This window comes from Balaenoptera ricei, chromosome 11 (assembly GCF_028023285.1).
Source record: "Balaenoptera ricei isolate mBalRic1 chromosome 11, mBalRic1.hap2, whole genome shotgun sequence".
Classification (NCBI taxonomy): domain Eukaryota; kingdom Metazoa; phylum Chordata; class Mammalia; order Artiodactyla; family Balaenopteridae; genus Balaenoptera; species Balaenoptera ricei.
Window position 1 is genome coordinate 16,242,428 of NC_082649.1, and position 26,912 is coordinate 16,269,339.

Here is a 26,912-nt window from a genome sequence, read left to right on the forward strand (position 1 = left end):
TTCCTTTTGATTTGCATTTGCATGGAATACCTTTTTCCATCCCCTCACTTTCAGTCTGTATGTGTCCCTAGATCTGAAGTGGGTCTCTTGTAGACAGCATATATATGGATCTTGTTTTTGTATCCATTCAGCCAGTCTATGTCTTTTGGTAGGAGCATTTAATCCATTTACATTTAAGGTAATTATCAATATTAATGTTCTTATTGCCATTTTGTTAATTGTTTTGGATTTGTTTTTGAAGGTCTTTTTTTCTCCCCTTCCTCTTTTGTTCTCTTCTCTTGTGATTTGATGTCTATCTTTATTGTTGTTTTTGGATTGCTTTTTCTTTTTTTGTGTGTGTATCTATTGTAGATTTTTGGTTTATGGTTCCCATGAGGTTTTGATACAGTGGTCTATATATGTACAAGATTAAGTTGCTGGTCACTTAATTTCCAATGCATTTCCAATATCCTGCATTTGTGCTCTCCTCTTCCCACAGTTGCTGGTTTTGATATCATATTTGTGTGCAGATGATTTCCTACCTTTACTTTATGTTTGCCTTTACTGATGAGCTTTCCCATTCTTAATTTTCTTGACTTTAGTTGTGATCTTTTCTTTTCCACCTAGAGAAGTTCCTGTAGGATTTGTTATAAAGCTGGTTTGGTGGTGCTGAATTCTCTTAGCTTTTGCTTGTCTGTAAAACTTTTTCTCTGTTGAATCTGAATGACAGCCTTGCTGGGTAGGGTATTCTTGGTTGTAGGTTTTTCCCTTTCATCACTTTACATAATATCATGCCACTCCCTTCTGGCCTGCAGAGTTTCTGCTGAAAAAAATCAGCTGATAAAAAAAAAAAAAATCAGCTGATAACCCTATGGGGATTCCCTTGTATGTTATTTGTTACTTTTCCCTTGTTGCTTTTAATATTTTTTCTTTGTCTTTAATTTTTGTCAGTTTGATTAATATGTGTCTCAATGTGTTCCTCCTTGGGTTTATCTTGTATGGGACTCTCTGCATTTCCTGGACTTGATTGTTTCCTCTCTCATGTTAGGGAAGTTTCCAGCTATAATCTCTCCAAATATTTTCTCAGGCCCTTTATCTCTCTGTTCTCCTTCTGGGACCCCTATGATGTGAATGTTGGTGCATTTAATGTTGTCCCAGAGGTCTCTGAGACTGTCCTCATCTCTTTTCATTCTTTATTCTGTTCCACGGCAGTGATTTCTACCATTCTGTATTTCAGCTCACTTATTCGTTCTTCTGCTTCAGTTATTCTGCTATCGATCCCTTCTACTTTATTTTTCATTCCAGTTATTGTATTGTTCATTTCTGTTCGTTCTTAAATCTTCTAGCTCTTTGTTAAACATCTCTTGTAACTTCTTCGTCTGTGCCTCCATTCTTTTTCTGAGATCTTGATCATCTCTACTATCATTACTCTAAATTCTTTTTCAGGTAGGCTGCCTATGTCCACTTCATTTAGTTGTTCTTGTCGGTTTTTATCTTGTTCCTTCGTCTGGAACATATTTCTCTGCTGTCCCATTTTGTCTAACTTTCTGTGTTTGTGGTCTTCTTTCTGCTGGCTGGAGGATCGTAGCTCCTCTTGCTTCTGGTGTCTGCCCTCTGGTGGGTGAGGCTGGTCTTGAGGTTTGTGCAGGCTTCCTGGCGGGAGGGACTGGTGCCTGCCCACGTGTAGGTGGAGCTGGGTCTTCTCCCTCTGGTGGTCAGGGCCATGTCAAGGGGTGTGTTTAGAGGTGGCTGTGAGCTCAGTATGGCTTTATGCACTTTCACTGTCTGCTGATGGGTGGGGCTCTGTTCCTACCCTACTGGTTGTTTGGCCTGAGGCATCCAAGCACTGGAGCCTGCAGGCTGGTGGGAAGGGCCATGTCTTGATGCCAAAATGGCAACCTCTGCGAGAGTTCACGCTGATCAATATCCTCTGGGGCCTCTGCTACCAGTGTCCTTGCCCCACCCCACCCCCAATGAGCCACAGCTGACCCCTGCCTCCCCAGGAGACCCTCCAAGGCTCGTAGGTAGGTCCAGCCCCAGCTCCTATGGAGGTACTGCTTTGTGCTGGGTCCCAGTGTACATGAAAACTTGTGCACGCCCTCCAAGAGTGCAGTCTCTGTTTCCCCCAGTCCTGTGGAGCTCCTGTACTCAAGCCCCACGGGCCTTCAAAGCCAAATGCTCTGGGGGTTCCTCCTCCTGATGCCAGACCCTCATGCTGGGGAGCCTGACGTGGGGCTCAGGACTCTCATTCTTGTGGGAGAACCTCTGTGATATAATTATTTTCCAGTTTGTGGGTCACCCACCTGATGGGTATAGGATTTATGTTGCAAAAGCACCCCTCCTACCGTCTCGCTGTGGCTTCTTCTTTGTCTTTGAATATAAAATATCTTTTTTGGTAGATGCCAGTCTTTTTTGTTGATGGTTGGTCAGCAGTTAGTTGTGATTTCAGTGTTTTCACAAGAGGAGGTAAGCTCAAGTCCTTCTACTCCACCATCTTTTTGGAATCACAAGTTCTTTCATAATACATTTACATGTTCACTTGGGGCTCATTTACAACTTAAAGGAAAAAAATTAGACTAAGAAATTTAAAGCTGGGATTTGTAGTCACTGTACATTGAAAAGTGACTACACAGAAAAATGAAGCCCATCTAACATTTAAATGTCAATCAGGGAAGGGTATCCTGAGAAATGGATTTGCATACAACTGCCATTCATTGCCAGTTATTTAAATTATCCCCTAGTGAGGAACGGATCTGGAATGCATCTAGAGCCACCTCGACTAAAAAGATGATTCAATTTTACTTTCTTTTGCCAGATTCAGTGATTCTCTTAAGAGTTTCTGAAAATAATTGTTTTTGAAAGATTCTGAAAACTTTTTTTGAGAGGCAATCTATAATAGCCATTGGCAACATGTGGCTGTTAAAATTCAAATTAGATAAATTGAAAACTCCGTTCCTCAGTCACACTAGCCACATTTCAAAAGCTCAACAGCCACATGCACTGGTGGCCAACATACTGGATGGTATTTTGGTCATTGTAGAAACTTCTATTGGACAGAGCTGATCTAGATAGGGAACTTAAATTATATACATAAGCAACTATGAAAACAACATATTAGGTTGAATTGCTTGTAATTGACAGAAGTGACAGAAATGTCGATTTCACCCTAAACAAAGGTGTTTTCTAAAAAAAATAATAAACTAGATTGTTTTTAAAAAGAAATGGAAATCTACATGAGTGATCTGGATTGATAATGATTTAATTCTTTCCCTAGAACTCCTGCCTAAATATAGAAATTAGCATGCTTAGTTGGTTAAATGCATGTGATCACAAACAAATCACCATTTTGTGCTACTCCCCTAGCAGTAACATTCATCCAAAATAGCTTCTCCTAGAGAAATTTTTAGTAACTGCACTACTGCTCTTGCTGTTTAAAAAAGAAGAAAAAATTTTGCATCTGAAACTTGGGCCTTGCTGTGTGAGTTTTGTTTAACTGCTCACTCTCTCTGAGCCTCCACTTCCATATATGATAAACAGGGACACTGATACCTACCCTTGTCTCTTCTCAGCTCACTGCTCTATACCTTGGATTGATTCTATATTCTGCCCACACTCATGTTTCTCGGGGCTTCCTCCTATCACAATGGGGCTTATCTATGCTGCTCCCTGGGTCTGGAACACAGCCCACAGTGTTCCATCCACCACTCTCAGCACCCTCAGACTCCAGGACTCAAACGCTGCTTTCTCCCAAGAGCAGATTCCTGTTACATCATAAATCTTTGTACCATTCACTCAGAGTATGATGTTAGTGGGTATTAATAAATTTTTCAATTATTTCCTGTCACTTCCACCAAGCTATCTCTTCCATGGAAGTAAGAATGATTTCTACCTTTTGCTCACCATCCCATCCCCCAGCTTCTAGAAAAGTACCCAGCATACTGTAGGTATTAAATGGTACTGAGTTAAATACAGGCATTTCTGCTACAACATGATACATATATTCCTGAAAAAAATCTTGCGTCTGGCAACATCATGTGCTTGAAACACCAGGACTAGGGTGGTTTTTCTGTCTCTCTCCAGTTCCTGTTTATTAGTCCTCATAGGGACTTAGATTTTCCAAACACTGGAGGAAACCCTCAGCCCCATCCATCTTACTCAGGAATGCAAGTCAATGTGCTTCAATGCCTGTTATAAAAAAACAAGTACCTCTTTTTTAAAAATCTGATTTAATGGACCATTTTTTATTTCACCGTTCCATTTCTTTATAAAGTCATCTCCTCACTAGCAGCTCTCTCCCCTAGAGTAAGGGAGTGTGGAGGGGGTCGGGCACCTCCAAAGAAAAGGGAGAGAAGGGCCCAGGGTTACAAGTTAACCTATGAAGACGGAAGCAGACAACTCAAAACCTATGAGACTCTGTAACCAGAGCGCTAACACAGACGATGAGCACCCAAGCCAGAAACTTGGACAGCCAGGCAGATAGCTCAGCTGGGCTAAGGCTGCTTCAGGGGGCAATAACAGTCCCAGATAATGAAGGGCAAATGCTGGCTAGAGGGCGCTGAGACAAGAGAAAGGACAACAGAGCTGTGAGCAAGTGGGGCTGCCCGGAGGGAGGGTGCAGAGGAGGTAAACCAAGATGGTGCAGCTTGGGCGGGGCGCCTGTGAGAAGAGGGAGCCCAGCGCGGGCGGGCACTCATGGCTCCTAGTTCGCTGTAGCAGCTGAACTGAGGGCTTTTTTTGGCTGAAGATTTCATTGTTTTTCCCCTATTCTGGCATCCCTTGTCTAGAAAAATTTGTGTATAAACCAGCTCAACTTCCATATTATACGGACATAACTCCTGGGACCTAATCGGCATTATAGAAACAGATTTCATTGAGGAGCATGGTGTACTTCCCTCTACCTTCCTTTCCTATAACCTGGAAAAAAAAAATCATCCTAGACTTTGATACCTGTACCAAGTAGTAAAATTTCTTTGATCATTCCTGACCAGTGAGTCCAATCCCTGATGTACAATAAGGCACGTTTGCATGTTTATCTCTAAGCCACTTTTCTGACTGTAGCTATGGTCCAAACTCAATCTGCAAAAGTCTCTGCGAATCAGTAAATAACACAAGTTGGTATTTATCGAGTACAGACTACATGCCAGACACTGGGCTGAGCCCCTTGCACGTTTGCCTCATTCAATCCTAACACCTAAAGGTGCTTGGAGGTGAATTCTATTCTTACCTTCATTTTACAGTTGAGAAAACACTGGTAAAAGAGGTTAATAACTTGCCAGAGGTCATGCAACCATTTCTCCAAGAGTAGAGAAACACGACTAATTCAACAAAAGAGGGAAACAATAAAGGTAAGCACAAAGAGGTTTGCAGTTCATCTGGAGGGCTGGTGTTTGAATATAAGGGCCTGACACCCTTTCCCTAAAGGCCTCTTGTCTGTAGGCTGAACCCAGCCCCAGCTGTGGCCTGCTTCTGTCCCTCGCTTCTGTCCCTCTCTGAGTGCCCCACGGCCTCCAACATAGCCTAACCCCAGGAAAAAGAGGCAAAGGCAGTGAACTCACCCTCTGAGTTTGTAATCTGGATACATCCCTTCAGAATTCACTGCCATAAGCATCTCTTACTTACATTAGGCGTGGCTGAAGGGCTACCTGTCAACTCTGCTCACTGTATTACTATTTGTCTGTTGGCATCTCCAGGACAGACACTTCCTCTTAAAGCTTTCTCTAGATATTTTCCCATCGAAACCATACATAGAGATTGTCAGTACTGATTGATTCAATTTGCCAACTCCTAAGTCAAACACAGAGAGAAGAGACAAGTTTACTATAGAGCAATCGAGAACAGTGGAAACTTACTTGTATAAACTGATGGTGGGTTCAACGGCCAACATAACGAAGGGGGCGACTGTATAAGAGACGGCCAGCTGAGTGACAGCCCAGGTGACTATGTCATAAAAAACCTTGAGGGCTTTTGAAGAAAGGAAGTAATGTCTGTAGTTGTTCCTCACCTGCTCACCAAGGAAGTCATGGTGGATGGGGGGGCGCAAAAAATAGAAACTTTTACTCCATGCATGCAGGTAATACCCCTCAGGAACACAGGAGCTAAAAACGACCAACCATCTGAGTTCTATTTTCAACTAAAAATACCACTATGGTTTTTCTTATTATTAAAAAAATATATGTTCATTCACTGTAGAAAAATGTTGAAAGAACAACTAAGCAGAATCAGATTTTTTTTTCTTTAATATCTCCCAGAGAAAAGCACTGTTGAAAAACTTGGCATATACCTTCCAAGTCCTTTTATATTCATATATATCCATATTTACGTTTCCAGTGGCGTCAATATATGTTTAGCCTGTTCTTTCATTTAGTAACATAGCATGAATGTTTTTCTATGTCATTAAATATTAATCTGATACAATTTTAATTATGGGAAAGTTAGTCTCCTATCCCCTGCTATTGTAAACAATTCTGTGATGTATACTCTTGTAGAAAAGTCTCTGCACTGTTTCCTAATTATTTCCTTTGAATAACAGTAATAATATAATAGTATAATAACATGAGCTACGATTTACTGAGTGCTTACTGTGTGCCAAGCCTGTGTGAATTCTTTATGGGTATCATCTCTGTGGACTCTCCCCACAGGCCTATCATGTAAGCATCAGTATGCCTATTTTCCAGACAAGAAAACAGCATTCTTTGAGATGGAAAATGCTGGGTCAAAGGATACTCATTTGTAGGTCTTTTGACACAGATTTGGCTCCAGAAAGACACCTGATTTCCAGATGCCAGAACCAAAGACAGAGCTGAAACAATGGCTGGCTTATAGGTAGGTCAGCCTCAAAGCAGGAAAGGCTTCCTAGGGCGGCCTGGGAAGCTGAGGGCGCCTCCTCGGCTCTGAGTTCCTCAGGACAGAGGCTAGAGGTCCACCTGTGGGCAGGACTGAGAAGCATGTAAGAGATTTTACTAGGTAACTTCCCGGGCCTGAGACACTTCATGACTGTTTGAGTTCATTCTCCTTTTGGAAAAAAAATGGAAATACTGTTCTATCAACCCTTTTCCCTCCATCTCTTACCTAACTTATTTGTGAAAAACATTTCCAGGTCACCCAAGAGGCTTTACATAAATTAATCCTTTTATACCCATTGAAATCAACTAAAGACATCTTAAGAAATAATACTCTGAAAGTATTAACAAAATTCTGGCCTTTGTTCAAGTTTGTCCTCCCATCTGTTTTTTAGTTTTGTGATCCAAGTTAGCATATGTACAGGAGAAAAGAAAATGTCTTCTGTTTTCAATGCACAAATACGTAAAATATGTACTTTAAAGTGTGCTAATCAGAATAATCAATTATCCATCTTGTTCACACATGTATCCCCACAAACCTTCTTCTAACTAAAAAATTCCATGGGCGAGGAACTTTTGTTCACTGCAATAGCCCAGCACCTACTAGCATATAGTAGGGCTCCTGAAATATTAATAGAACAGATGAATTCAAGAATGAGTGAATAGCTGAAAGAAACGGAAAAGAATTCCCACTCTACCTGTCTCTCCATTTAACAAATATGAAGATGTTATCCATTTCTATTCCCAGCACTAGACCAGGAGCAGGGGCCATATCTGTTCTACTCTCCATTTCTTCTCCAGTACCCATCACAGTACTTGGCACGTACTAGGCACTCAATAAATATATTTTTAAAATAAAAAAAAAGAATGAATGAATAGCTGTGCTGGGGCTCCTAAATCCACATCTAAAATACAGCTCAACAAATCTCATTAAAAGCTCTTGGCACCTGAATAAGGAATGCCACAATCATTATCAAGTATTGAAATGAAATAAAATTCAAAGCTCTGTATTTGACAGTTAGAATACAGTGAATTGTAATTACTTATATACATGTTCACCTCATTCTTTGAGGACAGGCATATTTTAAAGGCATATTATTCTTGCTCTACAGCCAGCAAATGGCAGGAACAGTCTAGGACAAACTGAAGGCTACCCCCAAAACCTAGAGGACCAAATTTATCAAATTCACAAAGGACTTTACACAAACTAATTTAATTGGATCCAACACGAGAGCTGAGAGCAATCTTTAAGAGAACAGTTCCTATGGCTGCAATTTTACCAGTTGCTCAGAAACCAAATTATTTTTAGGTGTAGGATAATGAAAAGAGAAATTAAGTAGAGTATAAGCAAAATGAAGTTTTACAGAGCCTACGTTAATTAATAATCATTGTCACCTGTAATTAGTAGACTGTATGTTTACAGCCTTTAACGATTAAAAATGTTTTCATCTCTTAAGGCACTAAACATTGTTCCTAAAAGTCCTTTTGTTTTGCAAACACCCCCGCAACTAATATAAAAATAAAATGCTTAACCATTTTATGACCATAAGTTCCAATATATTTAAGTATTTCTCTAATGGGAAGACTTTTGTTGATTTTTCAAAACATCACTCCTACCATCACCCCCAACACCACTTCTGCTGGGACCTAAAAGACAACAAACACACAGGCATCTGATTAACTAAGGAAAAGACCCCACAGCCAAAGGGAGCTTACCGTTCTGGCTGCTAGCGTGACAAGGATTCCAGTTAAGAAGGTAAAGTAGTATCCAGGGTAGACACCATGCCACAAGGCAGACAGGATGAAGGTTAGCACTGTGGGGTACCAGGGAACCCGCTCATAGCACACTCTGTGAAGACAGGAAGGTACAACGGGCCACAGGTCAAACATACCAGGAACTTCCATCTACACCTGCATCATTTTGGAACCAATCATGCAGAAATCATTTGATCCAATATTGATGGCGTGCCTGCCTCACCCTATTCAGGCACTTGCAGCACAATCCAAGCAGCTCTGAGCTCTAGTTTTCTTAAACACTCCCAGACGGGCCATTCACAGTTCAATCTCTTTGTAAGATGCATGAATGTTTAACCTCCGTAGGACTAAATGATCTGGACCCCACCACACAATATCAATAAAAGTCAGAGTGGTCACTTTTCCCCAACGAGAGCTCCTGCCTTATAGAAGCTTATTCCACCAATGGCCTAATCTACCAGGGATACTTATGGATAAATAAGTGCCATTGGCACTAAAACTTTTAGAATCAGGGTAAGGGTCTTTAGAAGTGAGATCCTTATTTCGTCTAACTTAATTTACTTTTCCGCGCTGGCCCCAACGTCATCTAACTCATCACTGCAGGCTTCTCATCTCTCTCGGCCATGACTCCAGCACAAAATCAACGTGTCAGTTACATGGCTTCTTCAGTCCTCAGTGTCTACTGGATTCCAATCCATGAATTTGCCTTAAAGAGTGAGGACACTGTAAGACTCTAGAAACTGTCAGCAAATACCCTGGAGATCTTTGGCTTCTTGGTTGTTTATTAAAACGACGTGACAGGGGACTTCCTGCCAAATTCAGTCTACGGATTGCCAGTGGCACCGTAGGAGCAACTACATGGCTTCCTAAATGCGAGCCCAGATGAAAAGTAAAACAGAAATCCCAACAGTTAACACCAATCCAGCCTGGCTGGGCTGTCAAAAGTAACCAAGTTAAACCCAAACTAAGGACTACGGCTCTCTCTTCATAGGAAGAAAGGGAATGCATTTGAGGAAAGAAACACAGGATGGGACTCCATTTGTAACGTTTCTTTTTGAAATGAGAGGTAGTTGGCATGGGTATTTGTTTCTTACCCTCTGTATCTTTTTGTATGAATGAAATATTCCATTTTCTAAAATGATTTTTAAATAGTTTTTTTTCATTTTTTATGTGCCCACATGTATGTTCAGTCACATAAAAAATGTTTATGTAGAACGAACTCCTAGTGGAGATTGTAGGACTCTCCATACATTGGGATTATTCAATATACAGAAAGAGGTTTATGCTAAAATGACTTGCAAAATGAATAGCAATAACATTAAGGGCAAATTTTCAAAAACTGCATGTTCAGAGTAGTTGCATGAGTTTACTTTGTTGGAATTATTATACATTGTCTCTTCTTTTACCCCGATGTTTTAACTGATGAAAAATGCTACTTATCAAAAACAGCAGAATCAACAGCTTAATATTTTTATACTCTCCCTGCACTCATGTGATAGGAATATTCACAAGCTCAAGTTTGCCACTTCAAGGATAGCATATCATTAGTTCCACAATAACTAATGTTTCTAACTTTGGAATGTGTAGAAAAACAAAAGGACAGAGAAACAACAAAAATACAAAGTTGAAAAGCATAAGCATTTGGGGTACCATAAAGCTTTCGATACGGGGGATGAAATAAACACAGCAATCTTCAGTGATCTGATGCTGACATTGACCCTCCATGACATCTGAGCAATCGGCTCTCCTCTAGATAAGAGGCAGCACATCATAGAGCTTAAGGGCCTGGCTCTGGAGAGACACTCATATCTATTATCTATGAGATATGGGCTCATATCTATTGCTCATTAGCTATGTGACTTTGGGCAAGTTACATAACCCCTCTGTGCCTCACTTTCCTCATCTGTAAAATGGGGATAATAATTACCAACACCTCATGGGATCGTTATGAGGATTAAATGAGTACCTGGTACACAGTAATGGCAGTATGAAGTATTTGGTACAGTGATATAAATATGCTACATTGTGACCTTCTCAAATTAACTGTATTTCTACTTTTTCATTTACACAGCATAGATGTTAATACCAAACACAAGTGTCAGATGAGGTTACCACTGGCAGACTATCGCTGTTCATCTAATGACACCCATCTAAACATATCCCAGTGCCATGAGTAATGAGGTCGTTTTTGTTTTCCTTACCGCTTTAGCCAAGTAGCTGTCTGAATATTCCAGTTTTCTAAGTACATTTTGAAACTTGTGGCAGTCTAGAAAGGAGAAAATAACACCTATCATTAGCTTTAAAAATACCCCAAGAAATGGAAAGTCCTCCCCAGAATTTCCCTGGCGGCAGATTAGACGTGCTATTTCAACAGTGACTACTGACTCAGGAGCAGATCCGCTGTTCCATCGCACACAGTCAAATTTTCTGGGGTTTATAAGATTTACTTTGCAACTAAAACTTGGCTCACAAAGTCTCAATTTTTCTCAATCTATTTTCAAATTATAGGACGACTGAAGGAATGTTTTGTAGGTTTTCCTTCCATTCTGGTGAAACACAAAATTTAAGTCATCTGAATTTTAAAACTAAATACTCTAAAATGGGATTTGCCACCGGAAAAGTTTCATCATGTGAATTTAGCGCCATTACGGAGACGGCTTGAATTTAATTGTCATCTTTTCATTCTGTGGCCATCTGTTAACCAGCTCAGTCTGGTGACGTTATTCTACAAATAGCTGCACAGGTTCAAATGCTTCCAATTGTATCTAGAATAGTAAGGAGATTTTATGCATGAAGGAGTCACAATACAGAAAAGAAAACAAACATCACCCAACTGGCAATGATGCAGGTAAATCAACCATTGAGGAAGAGAGATTCCAAAATAAGTCGTCAACTGGGTTTTCTCATTCAAAAGAAAAAAGAAGAAAAAAAAGACTTAATAAAGGCTGGTGGTAGAAAGCATGAAGTAAACATTTAAGAACCAGAATTCCTAACGAAGTTGAAAAGTGCAAATGTCACTGTTTTCTGTTTCAACCGTAAGAAAATCTTAGGCCACACACTGGCCTAATGTAATATGTTTGGAAGGAAGGAAGAAAGGAAGGGAGAGAGATATCAGACCAATGATGGACGGACAGACAGACTTTTGTACTATGAGTTTTTAATGTCAAAACCCTACGGAGTTTTATTTATCCATTTAGACACCTTCTACGGCTAATAAAATGCTATACACACAGCTTCAAGGTGCCTTAAATAAGACAGACTTCCTTGGTATTCTTTAGCTCCTTGCTCTATATCAACTTTATTGGAAATACAAACTTTCTCCTTCCGGTTTTCTTTTATAATAAATACATAACTCAGCCCTTTACCCAGAACACAGGTCCCCTGATGGCCTCGTTTCCACCAAATGTGGGTGGCAGGCGGTCAGTCTCCACATCCTGGGCTTCCTGCCCTATACGGACATCCCCTTTCTGCCCAAACTCTCCAGTGGCACTCTGCCTGCCCTGTGGCGGGTGGAAAATCAACCACCAGCAACCATGAGTCACCTGGCTGGAGAACCAACACTTCGGTATGTTGAGAATCATGCCCTTCCTCCCAACCAGCTGCCAGGAGGAAAAGGGCCCAAGACTTGGCATTTCTTTCAGCTCCTAGGGATGACAATGCCAAGGAAACCAAGAAGGATGTGGCCCCAGAGAGACCATCACTAGAGATGGAAACATACCCAGAACTGTGGTCCAAGAACAAAGCCAGCGAAAAAGAAAAACCACACTGATTCTAGTGGTCTAAAAGCTGTGCACCAATTACAATTCTTAAAAGTGAATGCATTATAAATGTTTCTAAAGGAACCACCGAGAACACTGGCAATATTGAAATCTAAATACAACTGTTAGTCTGTACCCTTGACTGACGAAAGGAGAATGTGAACAAGAGAAAATGATATCTGTACTTTCTAGTTGATAGAACAGGAATGTAAGCAACAAAAAGATTTTCCTGGCTCTTTTTCAGATTTTTCGTGTGTTGTTATTACTTGAACCATTAATACTGCCAAGAAAGTAGGCACCTTAAAAGAAAAGAAAAAAAAAAAGGAAAGAAGTTCCAAGATACAAAATGTCCCCAAGCCTGCTGGAGCCAGCATTTCCTGATAGCAGCTTTTCCTTGCACACTGATGATAAACTTCTATGGATACCACACTCACAGCAAACCACCTGCTTTATTCACAATGGCAGCTTGATTCAAAAGCATGATAAACTCACCTCAATTTTCCAGATGTTTAGGTTAGAAAGCAGATCCCAACAGAAATTTCCATTCTTATCCACTCCGCTGAACCCAAAGCCAGCTGCGTTATTCACTGCATCAGCTATGGTTTTTAAAACAACACATTAGGATGTGGAACAAAAGTCACATTGCTGCTTTAAAAGATACTAAATGTCTGTCTAGTTTTGAGATGAAGAGAGACAGTTTCCTTGGAAAAGAAACCAAAATAAATTTAAAGGACCTGGTACCATTATGAATCAGTTTTGGCTCTTGGGTGACCTCAACTTTTATTCATTCATTTTTATTCATTCACTAGCATTTAGTGAGCACCTGCTAAGTAAGAAGGAAGGTGCTAGATGCTCATAGAATGCAAAATGAAAAAAAGAGGAATGAAGAAGCAAAGCAAAGAAACAGGAAGATTTAGTGACCAACTGGATATAAGGGGAGAAAGGGAAAAAGGTGAAAATACATATAAGCTCAGAGACCAGAAGATATAGGGGACTCCGTCCAAGGGCTGTCATTAAAGATGGCGGGACACAGGCTGATATCATTATATCAGGAGGAGAACCAGCTCTGAAAGAGAAAATGGAGATGTTCTGGACATGTTAAGCATGACATGCCAGTAGGATATCAGTTGGGGCAGCCAAGATACAGTTAGAAAAATTTAGAACCTAAGAAAAAGAACGGTTCTAGAGATGTGAATTTGGGACCAGCTGCCATAGAGGCCACATGTGAACACAACGACCAAAGCCACCCTACCCACAAAGTCGGTCCAAAAGCTCCTGTGTCCATCGTTATGTCACTTCACTGAACTCTATGAAAATGTCCCCCGGCTGTATTTCAGTTCTACTCAATTCCTTAATGGAATTTTTTACACTCAAAGAGAGATCTGATGAAATCAACACAGTTGTATTATGATAGCCAAGAGGCTAATTTTTTCTCTTATCTTCTTTCAAGTTCAGTCTGTTAGAATGTTTTCCTAAGAAAAATAAACTAATGAAATTATAAAGTCTGAGATCTGGGGGAGAGCTCAGAGAAAACTTTCCTTCGCTAGCTCTGTTCATTCCATTTCTATGGGAGTTCAGGTCCAACTCAAGCTGGACTTCTGAAGAAAAAGCAGCCGCTCTAAGTATGCCTCCTTTCCTTTTGGCATCGTTGATGATTTAATATCGCTTATCTTATGCTTAGCTTCACTGTAAAATGATCTGGTTTCTTTTAGAAGAAAGGAGGAAAAGTACCGAGTCCTAATACCTCTTTCTCCCAAGCCGACCGGAGGGAAACTCAGTGGAAAAGAAAAAGAAGAACAAAGGCAGGGTGTACCAGTTAAGAAACCAAGAGTTTTAAAATGTGTGGGCACAAACTGTGAATGACAGAAATAAACTAAACCAGGAGAGGACAAGCCCTTGAGGGTTGTGTTGACAACTGAAAACAGGGCTGGGGCTGACCATGCTGGGACCAGCATAGCAACCCTGGAATTCCCTCTCCCATCTCCAGCGTCAGATCTGAAAAAATAAAAATAAAAAAAAACAGAAGACTAATGACTTTTTTTTTTTTTTTTGGTCCTTACTATTTTCCCAGGATTCTGTAAAGCATTCCACAGACATTTCTCATTTAATCACACCATTGTGAGCAAGATGGTGGTTCAGGGTGGGAATAACAGGTCTCCTGGATTCCCTTCTCCACTTGGGAACAGGGTCCATTCACAGCCTTGGGAGAGTTATCTAACTTCTAGAAACCTATTCCCCTGAGTAGAAAATGGATGTAATAACAGTACCCATTTTAAAGGGATGTTGAAAGGATTAAACCAAATTGAATATATGTAGAGTGCATAACACAGGGCCTGGCCCAAGTCAGCACTCAAGAATGGTTAGCTGCCACCATTATTATTACCACCCCCATCTTGCTATTAAGAAGACTAAAGCATAGTAATGTTACCACCTGAGTGATCTTAATGTTAAACAGTGCCAGAATCTGAATACTAGAACTCTGGTTCCACAGCCTGAGTGGCTAGGAGTCATCTGAAAGATAAATGTAAGAACCAGAAGTGGCGACTCTCGGAACTGCTGCATTTAGATGAGGTCAGAATTCCCTGCTCCCCTTAGCGCATTCTGCTACCCTGTATCCAAGACTGGTTTTTGCTTTAGAGCAGTCAGAGGTTCTAATTTCACCAGTCTAAAACTGGCTTCGCTTGCATTGTACACGGCTCTAACATATGACTGAAGATAAATTCATTTGGACACCCATATTTTGGAATCTGTGATCTTTAGAACACAGCCTGGGCTAAAATTGAGTCTCACTAATTAGTACGAATTAGTAGAAGAAAAACAACCAACCAGCCTCGTATGCTAAGTCCAAAGAAAATAGCTGTACTCTTTCAATAGAAACGGTAACTAGAACTAGGCCTACACAGTGCATCTCAGCTGAGATTCATCAAGAGGCCAGCTTTAAGGATTAAATTTATAATCATGTATAATTAGTACATCAATTATATGTAAATGGTGTTTGAAGGAGCTGGATAAAACAATTATTCAGTTAAGCAGTTTAAACATTCCCTGTTACACTATTCATTGCTTCTTTACTCATAAATAATACAAAGGTTAATTTCAGACCAGCCCATGCAATCTAAACTACAACAAACTTCAAATTGAGGCCATACAAAGTAATGAAGTGCTTCTACTGAAGCTACGAGAAACAACAAAGAAAGGGCAGTGGGGGAGAATAGACAAAGAGGTAAGTCCACGGAGAAAGCTGTCCGTGGAAGGGGTCACTCCTCTATTCCAAATATCTGGGGTCACTCCGCAACGAGCAGACTGATGGCAGACACCCCTGTGCCCCGTAAGCCCCTCCCCACCCAGGTCCCTGCCAGCACAACCCACCTCGTGTTAGACTTTCCCTATGAGACTACGGAATGGCCTTTCTTTCCTCCTTAAATCAGGAGCTGCTTTAGTCCAGGAGCCAGCCCATAAGCCCTGGGATACAGAATATGGGAGTGGGAAGGGGAGGGAGAGGGGAAAAGAAAAGGAGGAAAAGTGAAGAAGTAGAAGTTAGGAAAGGAGTGAGATTCTATTACACACACACACACACACACACACACACACACACACACTCTCTCTCTCTCTCTCTCTCTCTCTCTCTCTCTCTCTCAAGGTTGGAGCAAAGCGAAAACTCTACTTCACATAGAAAAATATGCCCAGTATTCCATCCATAGTAGGCCTAATGCCTACCTATGAAGGAAATTATTTTTCAATAATAAAGCATCTGCAGAAAAAGGAATCAGATACAAGGAGACTCTGGAAGCCCTCCCCAAGGACCAGTCCATGTACATTATCCCCTCTGTAATCCTACTACTGGGACAGCTCCTGACGTGTATTGCCTCATTGGTGTATGCATCTGTGTCCTCACAGGCTGTAACGATCTTGAGGGATGAGATATCTTACTCACCTTTGAGTTCCTCATAGCACACGGACTGGTACTCCACAAAAAAACTCCTTGAATTAAACTGAATGGGACCAGAAACAAAATTTCCCCCACGGCAGATTTTGGAAAAGCTCTGAAGTCTCTCTCTGGTCAAGTGTAACATAAATACTGCACTAGACTGAACTTGTCTCTGAACGTTGTGACCTTTAAAAATAATTTGGACCAGGAGCAGGGAAGAAAGAGGAATGGGGGGTTATTGCTTTGTTTAATGGACAGAGTTTCTGTTTCAGGAAAAGTTCTGGAGATGGATGGTGGTGATGATGGTTGCACAACACTGTGAATGAACTTAATGCCATTAAATCGTACAGTAAAGATGGTTAAAATGGCAACTTTTACATTAGGTATATTTCACCGTAATAAAAATAATAAATGAAAAAAAAACAGTAGCTACGAACTTGATTTGGGGACTATAAACGTGGAGCATGAAATGAGAGAAGAGAACTCAATTAAGTGCTGTGCCCTTATGAAATATGGACTAAGCACTAGGAACTGTTTAATAATCTATTTGACTTCATAAACCAAGTCACTGTTCCCTGACATCAAGCCCCAGGTCACTGGCAGCTAAGGTGTTAAACTTACATTCCTGAAAGGGTTCCAAATGTGAAATAGATAGGGTTACCATGCCTTATCAAAACACTTTACCATTCTTGGTAAGCAAACAGAAGGTTTATTGCTCACTTTAGCAAAGGTTTCAACTTTTCTGGTCTAAAATTATTTAAAAGGAAAGAGATGAAAGCTTAATATTGACTAAAGTTATCTCACAGGAAAAAAAAAGTGTGATAATACCAAATTAAGTTGAACTTTCTACCTTTAAAACAAAGTCACTTGAAATCAGTTTCTTTCTAAGGCATAAAGCTTAACCAACAATTTCTTAAAGAAGAAGTGTAACCTAAATGAGCACATGTGTTGATAAAATTAAGTCAGTGTGTATCCTGTATTACAGACAACCCAGAAAAATTACCAGAAAGCCAGATCATGCCGGAATTTTTCCCTAGCTTTCCAAGTTTGATTGGTAGAAGCAGCAGCTTCCAGGTTTTGACGTCTGTTAATAACAACAGCCAGGATTTCCTTCCTCCTTATCACAGATAATTGAGTTTATGGGCTGCGGGAAAGAAGACGGTTAGTCTGCAAGGTAGAAAGTGACCCCGGCTCAACTGCCTTCCATCACGCACTGGACTTTTTTCAGATTAGGTGATCCAAATGTTGCTCTGGCCAAGCCATCCAAGGAGTATCATTTTTCCCTCATTCATTTAGCACCCTCCAACAAACTCACCTAACGTCCAGGCAAAGTAATACTTGGGCTTCGAGGCTTGCATGACAACATATAAGTAGCAGAGTCGGGTCAGAAAGTTTGCTTTATGAACAAACCAGTCGTCAACCAAGCAGGTGACAGGGAAGGTCTTCGTAAGCGTCAAAAACAAAAGGAGAGACACCAAGGTCATGCACAATTTGTGTATCACGGCTCTCTGAAAATGGGGGGAAAAATGAGGTAACTATTCAGAAGACACTGGTATGAGGAAAACAATTTCAGCAAAGGCACATTGAGAACAAAGCCATTTCAAAGCTGCTTTGGCAATATTCTCCAGAAGGAGTGGCAAAAGGCATTCTTCCTCAGGGCACGTATTGGATGATGGGCATTATGTGCTATATTTAGATGCAGAATACACCTCTGACACCTGAGGTGGATGGATCTAAAACAAAAGAAAACTTTTACCAGCACATTCTACCAACAAAGGGCAGGTGGTTTTATTACCCAAAACATAAGAGAAATCAGTAACATTACAGGGTGGCGATCTTCCATCAGAAAGAAAGAACCATTGGCCTTGCGGTCCTGCAGCCAGCAGAGCCAAGGAAATGGGTTTGAATCGCCAGCAAGGAGCACAGAGGCTTAGTTGGGAAGGATTATGTGCACATGATTACATGTCTGAGCCAGGACGTGGGCAGGTAGTAGAAAGCTTTAGAAAACCTTTCTGGATGGTTTACATGTAGTCTGCTCTGGGGTTAAGCTATACAGAGGTTTTAAATTCCTCTGGATGGAGTCGTTTTGCCTGGTTCCCCTGACATTCCAAACATCAACAGAATTATAGTTCCCAACTTTATAAAAACAGACTTCTTTTACTTGTAACATAGGGATAGCAATAGCACCTCCTCCAGAGGGCGGCTTGGGGTTTCAGCGCGTGAATATTTACAAGGGACTGAGAGCTGGGCTGGCCTCCCCGTTAAGCGCGCACCACGCTGAACTATGGTGACACCGCTGACGGGCCAGCAGCTTGTGTGCACCAGCCCCTCCCATCTGTGTGTCCTAAGCCAAAGTGCAACCTCACCGCTTCATGTTCTCTGTGCACAAAAAATGCGAGAGTCTCCTTGGAGGGTGATGTGAAGACTCTCTAATAATATTATTTTCCAAATACAAGTATGTGAAATGTGGCACTCCTGTGACAGATACTCCCTAGAAACACCTGTGGTTACTTTGATGTCTCCCAGCCACGGTGGCCTCACTCCTAGATTATGTCAATAAAGCCGCTGGGGCCGAGACATCTAAGTAATCATAAAGTGCAGAGGACCCAAATGTGTCAAAACTCTCCAAAAATGCATGCTTTATTAATCAATCACTTAAATTTTCAAGTACTTAATGGTGCCTGATGGTAGCACTTTAAAACTATTTAAATTATCCTCAATTTCTCCCTTTCCAATGTTCCCCATCCCTTCAATTAATTACAGATTTCCCTTAAATATAGGATATTTGATTTGGATGAATTCAGCATATTTGTAACGTTCAGTGAATTAAGCGCATGTTGACTAATTTGAGGTTAATACACTTCAGATTAAAATTAAAATATTATTTAAAAAAACCACCTAAACTCTCTCAAAGTCAGTATGACCAAACTACAGGCATGCCAGTGTAAAACTGGTTTTCCTTGCCGTAAAAGCAGGATCTGCAATAAAAAGCACATTTATTCTGGTCCCACTCTTTCCTCCTCCACCATTTATGACATAGTATCTTTTGGCTGTCTATGAATTTCTATTCATAAAGAGAAAACACTCATAAATTTGAATGTGTTAACAAGCACAGTCATAGGCACATTGTAGGCACTAAATATTGGCTGGTTGACAAATGGGTTAATTGCTTCAATATTCCCAGCCAATGAGCTTCTCTGTGAAATAAACATCTGTTGCTCCAACACAGAGAACTACTGCAAATAAATACCAATATTGATATTTTAAACAAACAGGGGGAAAATGTTATCGGCCAAGATTTCTGGTAAACTGTTTGGCTTTTTAATTAGAACAATTAAAAGTGACAGTCAGCCCTGGCAGCAAAGCTCTATTTTCTGGACCTCTGGGTAAATACTTGGCACTAAAAACTTACAGTGGGAGAAGGTTCTGGCAGGCTGTGGGAGCCTTTTTCCTTCCAGTTCACTTCCAGCAACTTCATGTGTATATGTCTCCCCTCAATGAAGGCTATATACTCCTTGAAATTGTTACAAGGGCCCGCTATGACACTCATGAAGTTGAGAAGGTAGCTTACGTATTCCAAAAAGGAGGGTTTTGCTCTGCGAAAATAAAGTAAAAAGTTAAAGGGTCTTCAGTCTTTGATTTTTCGCTCATATTTGCAAATATGCCGATCGTAAACACAGGTGTTGTCTTTGTGGGTTGTTAAATGCGGCATGATCCTTCCTTGTTGTGGTTCTTTAAAAATCCGTCTAAGGAGAAATCTAGTTGAAAGGAAGTTATTGAGGTGGGTGGCGCAGAGAAGGCACAGCACTCCGTGGCGCCCTCTGCTGGCCACCCACGGCTATAAACGCGGAGGGCCAGGAGTGGGCCAAAGGCAACCCTGAGGTTGGGAAATGTTCTTTCTCAGCAACCCTGGCTGTCTGTCTACCAGAGAAAAGGGTAGAACCGGTTTCCACTTGAGGCCACACAAAACTACTGCTGTAACAGCCTCTTGTCTGCTTTGGCATCCAGGCACGAGGTCCTGGACAACAGACAAGGGTAGTGGCAGGAAAAAATTGTCTAGAGACCAGTTCTGTCTCATGTTTTAAGGGCCTTTTAAAGGGCATGCTCTTCAAGTAGGACAGAATTGTGGGGAAAGACTTCCTCAAATGCCATTGCTAACCAGTCGCTGGAATGATGCCCTATAGCATTTATACCCCCATGATGCTTAGCAAAGAACTTGGTTCATTAGACTCTTCCAATGATACTTTCTACGTTGCTTCCAAGTCCCAATTTCTTAATGAAGGAATGGAGCTGGGACCCTCTCTTACATATCCCAGTTATTTCCCGCTGCTCTCTGGTGGGAACCCTCCACCATGGCTGCACCACTCTCCCCCACGTGCTACCCCATAAGCCATTTCTGCTCCTCTGTCAGTGTTATTCTCCTGCTTTAGACGGCCTCCCTTCCTCTCTGATACCCATCCCCTTTCTACTACACATCAACACTCGCGAAGTCCACCTTCAGCCTTCAGCTTCCTCCTTCCTCCTATTCCCCAGCCCATATTTATCTCTCCAACCCCACTTCCTATCTCTCTTCATGCCAGCATAATCATACTGATAGGCACTGATAATCAACTGTTTCTTGACAACCCTCAGACACGTGCCCAATAAAAATAATTTTGGAATAAAGAGAACAACCCCACTGAAGGAGAATCCTGTAAAACTAACAAAATACAGAGCCATTTACCCTTTGATCTAGCACTCTCAGTTCTGGGAATCTATCCCACAGCTATACCCAAACCCATTTAAAATGACCTATGGACAAGGTTATCATGGCTTACCATTTATAAGAGCCAAAGACTGGTAGACAACCCAAGTGTCCATCAATAGCAGATTCATTCAATAAACAATATTAAGGAATATCTCTGGATACTGATACCCAAAGGGCTCAAGAATATTCTGTCAAACTTACTTTACAGCAAGCTGATGTTGCTCAGTGGAAAGATCTTCAGCCTTTCGACCTAATCCTATGAAAAGAAATATTGAGAAATAAGATGTTTTAAGTGAAGTAGATAACTTAATCCTTAAAGAGGCTTATAAAAACTCATTTGAAAGAAGTGATTCGTTTTTGTTTCATCAATCATAAACAGTCCCCGTTCTCCATTTTTTTTCAGTGGATCAAAGGGCTGCCTATAAGGACACGTGTGAGGAGGAAAGTCTCTATAGGTTCTTATGAAGAGGGGAGAATTCAGGGGTTACCCCGCTTTAATTCACACAGTATGAACATGGATCCCAGAGAACCCTTCACACCTCATACACTCCTTACCACACTGTATACGTTTTCATTGCTCCATGAGAGACATAAGCCTGCCTTTGCAGCCTGCACCTGCCTAACTGCCTTCCTGATTATGCTGGGTGCAGATACCTGGTATAAGCTGGGAATGCAATGGAATGGATGGGGAAAGGAATAGGGGACTTTCCTCTTCCAAAAAAACAGGAAACGTAACCCTGAATGCACGGAAAACACAAAAGAATTATCAAGAGGTTTTTCTTCTTTTAAAACTCATCCATGCCAGAAAAACTCCCAACCAAATCACATTTGTGCTTCCTATAAAATCTGTATGTTAACTAATAGTCAAGGAAACCGAACTGTCATCTTAAGAGCAGAAGAAGTCGACTTTAAAACTGTATATTCAGCTAAGACTGATTAGGGTTACCGACCATCAAGGCAACTCAAAAACATGCCTAAGAGAAGGCAGAGTGTTTCTGGAATTTACTTGTTCCTCCCACACACAAGAAAAAAAAGAAAAAGAAAAAGGCAAATAAACATTTTGCTGCATGTAAGGGATGTTCCAAAAAACAGGGTAAACTGAGAATGCTTTAAAAAGTAAATTTAGGCAAAAAGCCTATGTATTAAAAACAAAACAAAACCAAGAAGCAATGTTAATTAAAAAAAAAATCACACTCACTTTTTTCTAAGATCTCATCAAATAGTACAGCTCTGGCAATCCCAGGAATTAAATTGATTTTAGCTATTGACTTACGGTGCTAATGTGAGTCTATAACGACTACCAAATGGTTTTCAGGTACAAAAATATCGACCAACTCACCCCATTTTGCCCAGGACTTTGCCAATGTGGGCACTAAAAATCTCATATCCTGGAAAACCTCTTGGTTCTGGGCAAACCAGGACATTTGCTCACCCTAGAAAGACTCCATCCTCAGAATAAAATTACTCAGTTCTCTACAGAATGACTAAATCGCCAAGTATGAACTAGGAATAAACAGGGTCAAAATGAAATTAAATCAGCTCCCCAGCTGTAAGGAAAAACAGGAAGACTCACTAGCAGAGACTAAATCTTCCCAACCCGTCAACACATAAAGAAGTTTCAACAGTCGGAAAGCATTTGCCAGAGCCGTACACATCCGCAGAAGATACCTTGACTAATTGCACCTGGCATCTCTTAAGCCCATACTGAAACCTTCCACCTGGATGGAAGGGCCATCCTCCTTTCCTGGAACCCAGTATTAACAGTGGAAATAATCACATTTTCTGGCCATTATCAGGAAGGGCCTGAGCGAAGAAAATGTTCAGTTTTATATAAAGAAAAGATTCTTTTTCTTCCCAGCTTTTTATAGGGTTGGGCTAATCTCATTAGATAATTTTCCAAGCTGCCGCACCCCAAAAAGTGGTTAACTAGCCAACGCTGTTTAACCTTTTATTACCTCATGAGCTTCTCAGAGATTAAACCAAAGAAAAAGGATTCCATTTCTTCTGAATGGATTTGGAAATGAGGGGCAGAGAGCACCATACATTAACTTAAATTTAAAACACTGTAAAGCTAAACAGAAAACCCACCATTCTCAATACAAACATTTTAGCCAAGACTACGGATTCAGCAGGGAAATGGTAAATAATAGCTGGGAAAGTAAAAAGCTATGATTAAAGTGGGCTGCAAATTTTTTTTACAAGATACGGCAAGATCTGTCAGCCCTTGTCTAACCTTTGGACTGTGTATACAGTAGAAAAGAAGAGCTCTGAAGGTCAGGCTCACTCTTAGAACCAAAAGGAGGGCTCTTTTTCTCACCGTCATGAACTTGGAACGCCAAGGTTGTGATCTTCTGAGTGACAATCATCAAAGGCCTAAAAGGAAGATAGAAAACAATCAAGATTGGCAGGACTGCCACTGGAGAAAACATTTATTCCATTTCTGGGCATGGTAGTGTTTCATCTTGAAAATTATGAAATAAAATACAAAACCATGGAATTCAAACAATTTTTTTTTCCCTTCCAAATCACTTTAAATAAGTAGATAGGCAACAGTGAACAAGAAGATCACCGTAGAAACTCCCTCTTGTGTTCTTACTCAAAGCTAAGTTCTAGGACCAGCACTGCCGACATCGCCTGGAGCTTGTCAGAAACACAGACTCTCACACTCCATTCCCAGCCCAGAAAATGAGAACCTGCATTTTAACAAGATCTCCATGGAATTCAAATGCACATGTAAGTGTAAGCAGCACTGGTTTGGGAGATACCTAAACCAGTGCCCTGGTTCCACCTGGATGGATATGTATTTTGGCTTCTTCATGCTAATATGCTCTAACATGCTTTGTTCTATTTAAAGGCAACTCTTTCATTCACACATAGTAAAAGATACATTTGTAAAATGTAGCTGCCTGTAAATAAACCATTTAGTGACCAAAAATAGCACCAATCTTATTTTGAAAAAAGCCATCAAATACAAGCCTAAGAAGTGACACCCATGTCAACAAGCATGTCAAGATAATTCAGTGTATACCTATATCCCCATATATATGTATACATATAGCTGATTCACTGTAGCAGAAACTAACACAACATTGTAAAGCAATTATACTCAATGAAGATGTTAAAAAAAATCACACCCACAAAAAAAGATAATTCAATGGAAGCAATAGTCTTTTCAACAAATAGTGATGGGACAACTAGATATCCACATAAAAAGCATACAAAAAGTAACTAAAAATGGTCCAAAGACCTAAATATAAGAGCTAAACTATAAAACTGTTAGAAGAAAACACAGGCATAAATCTTCATGACCTTAGATTTGGCGATGACTTCTTAGATGTAACACCAAAAGCACAAGTAACAAAAGGAAAAAATAGATTAAATGGATATCATTAAAACTTAAAATTTTGTGCTTCAAAGGACACACACAACCAAGAAAGTGAAATTCACAGGGTGCATGAAAATATGTGCAAATCATATATCTGCTAAGGAACTCGTACTAGACTATATAAAGAACACTTCCAACTCAATAATAAAAAGACAAAAGTAACAATTTAAGAATGGCCAAAGGATCTGAATGGACATTTATATTAAAAAAAGATATACAAATGGTGAATAAGCACATGAAAAGATGCTCAGTAGTAATCAACCATCAGAGAAATGCAAATCAAAACCGCAATGAAATACGACTTCGCAAGCACTAGGATGACCAGAATCAAAAGCACAGATTGTGTTGGCCACGAGGTGGAGAATTGGAACCCTCACACATTACTGGTGGGAATATTAAATGGTGCAGCTACCTGAGAAACAGTCTGGCAGTTCCTCAAAACGTTAAACATAGAATTACCACATGACCAAGCAATTCCACTCCTAGGTGTATACCCATGAGAAATAAAAACATGTCTACACAAAAACTTGTACATACATGTTCAGAGCAACATTATTCATAACAGCCCAAAAAGAAATAACCCAAATGTCCATCAACTGATGAATGGATAAATAAAATGTGATATGTCCCTCTAATAGAATATTATTCAGCAATAAAAACAATAAGGTACTGATACATGCTACAACATGGATAGACCTTGAAAACACTATGCTAAGTAAAAAAAGCCAGACATAAATGGCCACATATTATATGATTCCATTTATATGAAATATCTAGACTAGGCAAATCCACAGAGAAATGGATTGCTGGTTGCCTAAGTCTGGGGGAATTGGGAGGAAATGAGGAGTGATAGCTAATGCATACAGGTTTCTTTGGGTTGGGTGGGTGATGAAAATGTTGTAAAATTAACTGTGGTAAAATGGTTACACTCTGTAAGTTCACTCTGCATATGTGTTAAAACCTGCTGAATTGTATACTTTAAGTGGGTGAATTGCATTGTATGTGAATTATATCTCAGTAAAGCTGCAATTAAAATGACACCTGAAAACTGAACAGCTACATGTAAAAGAAACTAGAACATTCTCTAACACCATACACAAAAATAAACTCAAAATGGATTAAAGATCTAAATGTAAGGCCAGACACTATAAAACTCTTGGAAACATAGGCAGAACAGTCTCTGACATAAATTGCAGGAAGATCTTTTTCGATCCACCTCTGAGAGTAATGAAAATAAAAATAAACAAATGGGACCTAATTAAACTTAAAAGCTTTTACACTTTGAAGGAAACCATCAATAAAACAAAAAGAAAACCCACAGAATGGGAGAAAATATTTGCAAACGAAGCAGCTGACAAGGGATTAATCTCCAAAATATACAAATAGCACATGCAGTTCAATATCAAAAAAAACAAACAACCCAATCAAAAAATGGGCAGAAGATCTAAATACACATTTCTCCAAAGAAGACATACAGATGGCCAAGAGGCACATGAAAAGCCGCTCAACATCACTAATTATTAGAGAAATGCAAATCAAAACTACAATGAGGTATCACCTCACACTGGTTAGACTGGCCATCATCAAAAAAATCTACAAACAACAAATGCTGGCGAGGGTGTGGAGAAAAGGGAACCCTCTTACACTGTTGGTGGGAATGTAAATTGGTACAGCCACTATGGAGAACAGTATGGAGGTTCCTTAAAAAACTAAAAATAGAGCTACCATATGATCCAGCAGTCCCACTCCTGGGCATATATCCAGAGAAAACCATAATTCAAAAAGACACATGTACCCCGATGTTCATTGCAGCACTATTTACAATAACCAGGACATGGAATCAACCTAAATGTCCATCAATGGAGGAATGGATAAAGACGATGTAGTGTGTACACACACACACACACACACACACACACACACACACACTGGAATATTACTCAGCCATAAAAAAGAATGAAAAATGCCATTTGCAGCGACGTGGTTGGACCTAGAGATTGTCATAGTGAAGTAAGTCAGACAAAGACAGGCAAATATCATATTGCTTATATGTGGAATCTAAAAAATGGTACAAAGGAACCTATTTACAAAACAGAATAGAGTCACAGATGTAGAAAACAAACTTGTGGTTACCAGGGAGGGTAAGGGAGGGAAGGATAAATTGGGAGACTGGGTTTGACATATACACACTACTATATGTAGAACAGATAACAGATAACTAATAAGAACCTACTGAATAGCACAGGGAACTCTATTCAATACTCTGTAATGACCTATATGGGAATAAAATCTAAAAACGAGTGGATATATGTGTATATATAACCAACTCACTTTGCTGCACAGCAGAAATGAACACAACATTGTAAATCAACTATACTCCAATAAAAAATTAATTTAAAAAAAGACATCTGTTTTTCCAATCATCTAGCCTAGCTTAGTACCTTTAATAGCTCTATCCTTGCCCAATGAGACGAGATAACATCCCACTGCCCAACTACCCTACTTTCCTTCAAACCTTCTA

At 40.2% G+C, this 26,912-nt stretch overlaps 1 protein-coding gene across 2 annotated transcripts in view; it reads right to left on the reverse strand.

Moving 5' to 3' along the window:
- The window catches only part of MBOAT1 (membrane bound O-acyltransferase domain containing 1), a 110,591-nt gene that overhangs the window by 7,534 nt on the left and 76,145 nt on the right, over positions 1–26,912 (reverse strand). Inside the window, exons 5-12 of one of the 2 annotated variants that reach the window (XM_059940686.1) lie at positions 23,324–23,379; positions 21,208–21,262; positions 19,672–19,855; positions 17,575–17,767; positions 12,824–12,927; positions 10,775–10,839; positions 8,535–8,667; positions 5,829–5,980 (exon numbers count right to left, since the gene is read on the reverse strand). In XM_059940686.1, coding sequence (XP_059796669.1) covers positions 5,829–5,980; positions 8,535–8,667; positions 10,775–10,839; positions 12,824–12,927; positions 17,575–17,767; positions 19,672–19,855; positions 21,208–21,262; positions 23,324–23,379 — 942 coding nt within the window. The remainder of the gene's footprint in view (positions 1–5,828; positions 5,981–8,534; positions 8,668–10,774; positions 10,840–12,823; positions 12,928–17,574; positions 17,768–19,671; positions 19,856–21,207; positions 21,263–23,323; positions 23,380–26,912) is intronic. The other variant, XM_059940687.1, reaches the window with a different exon arrangement.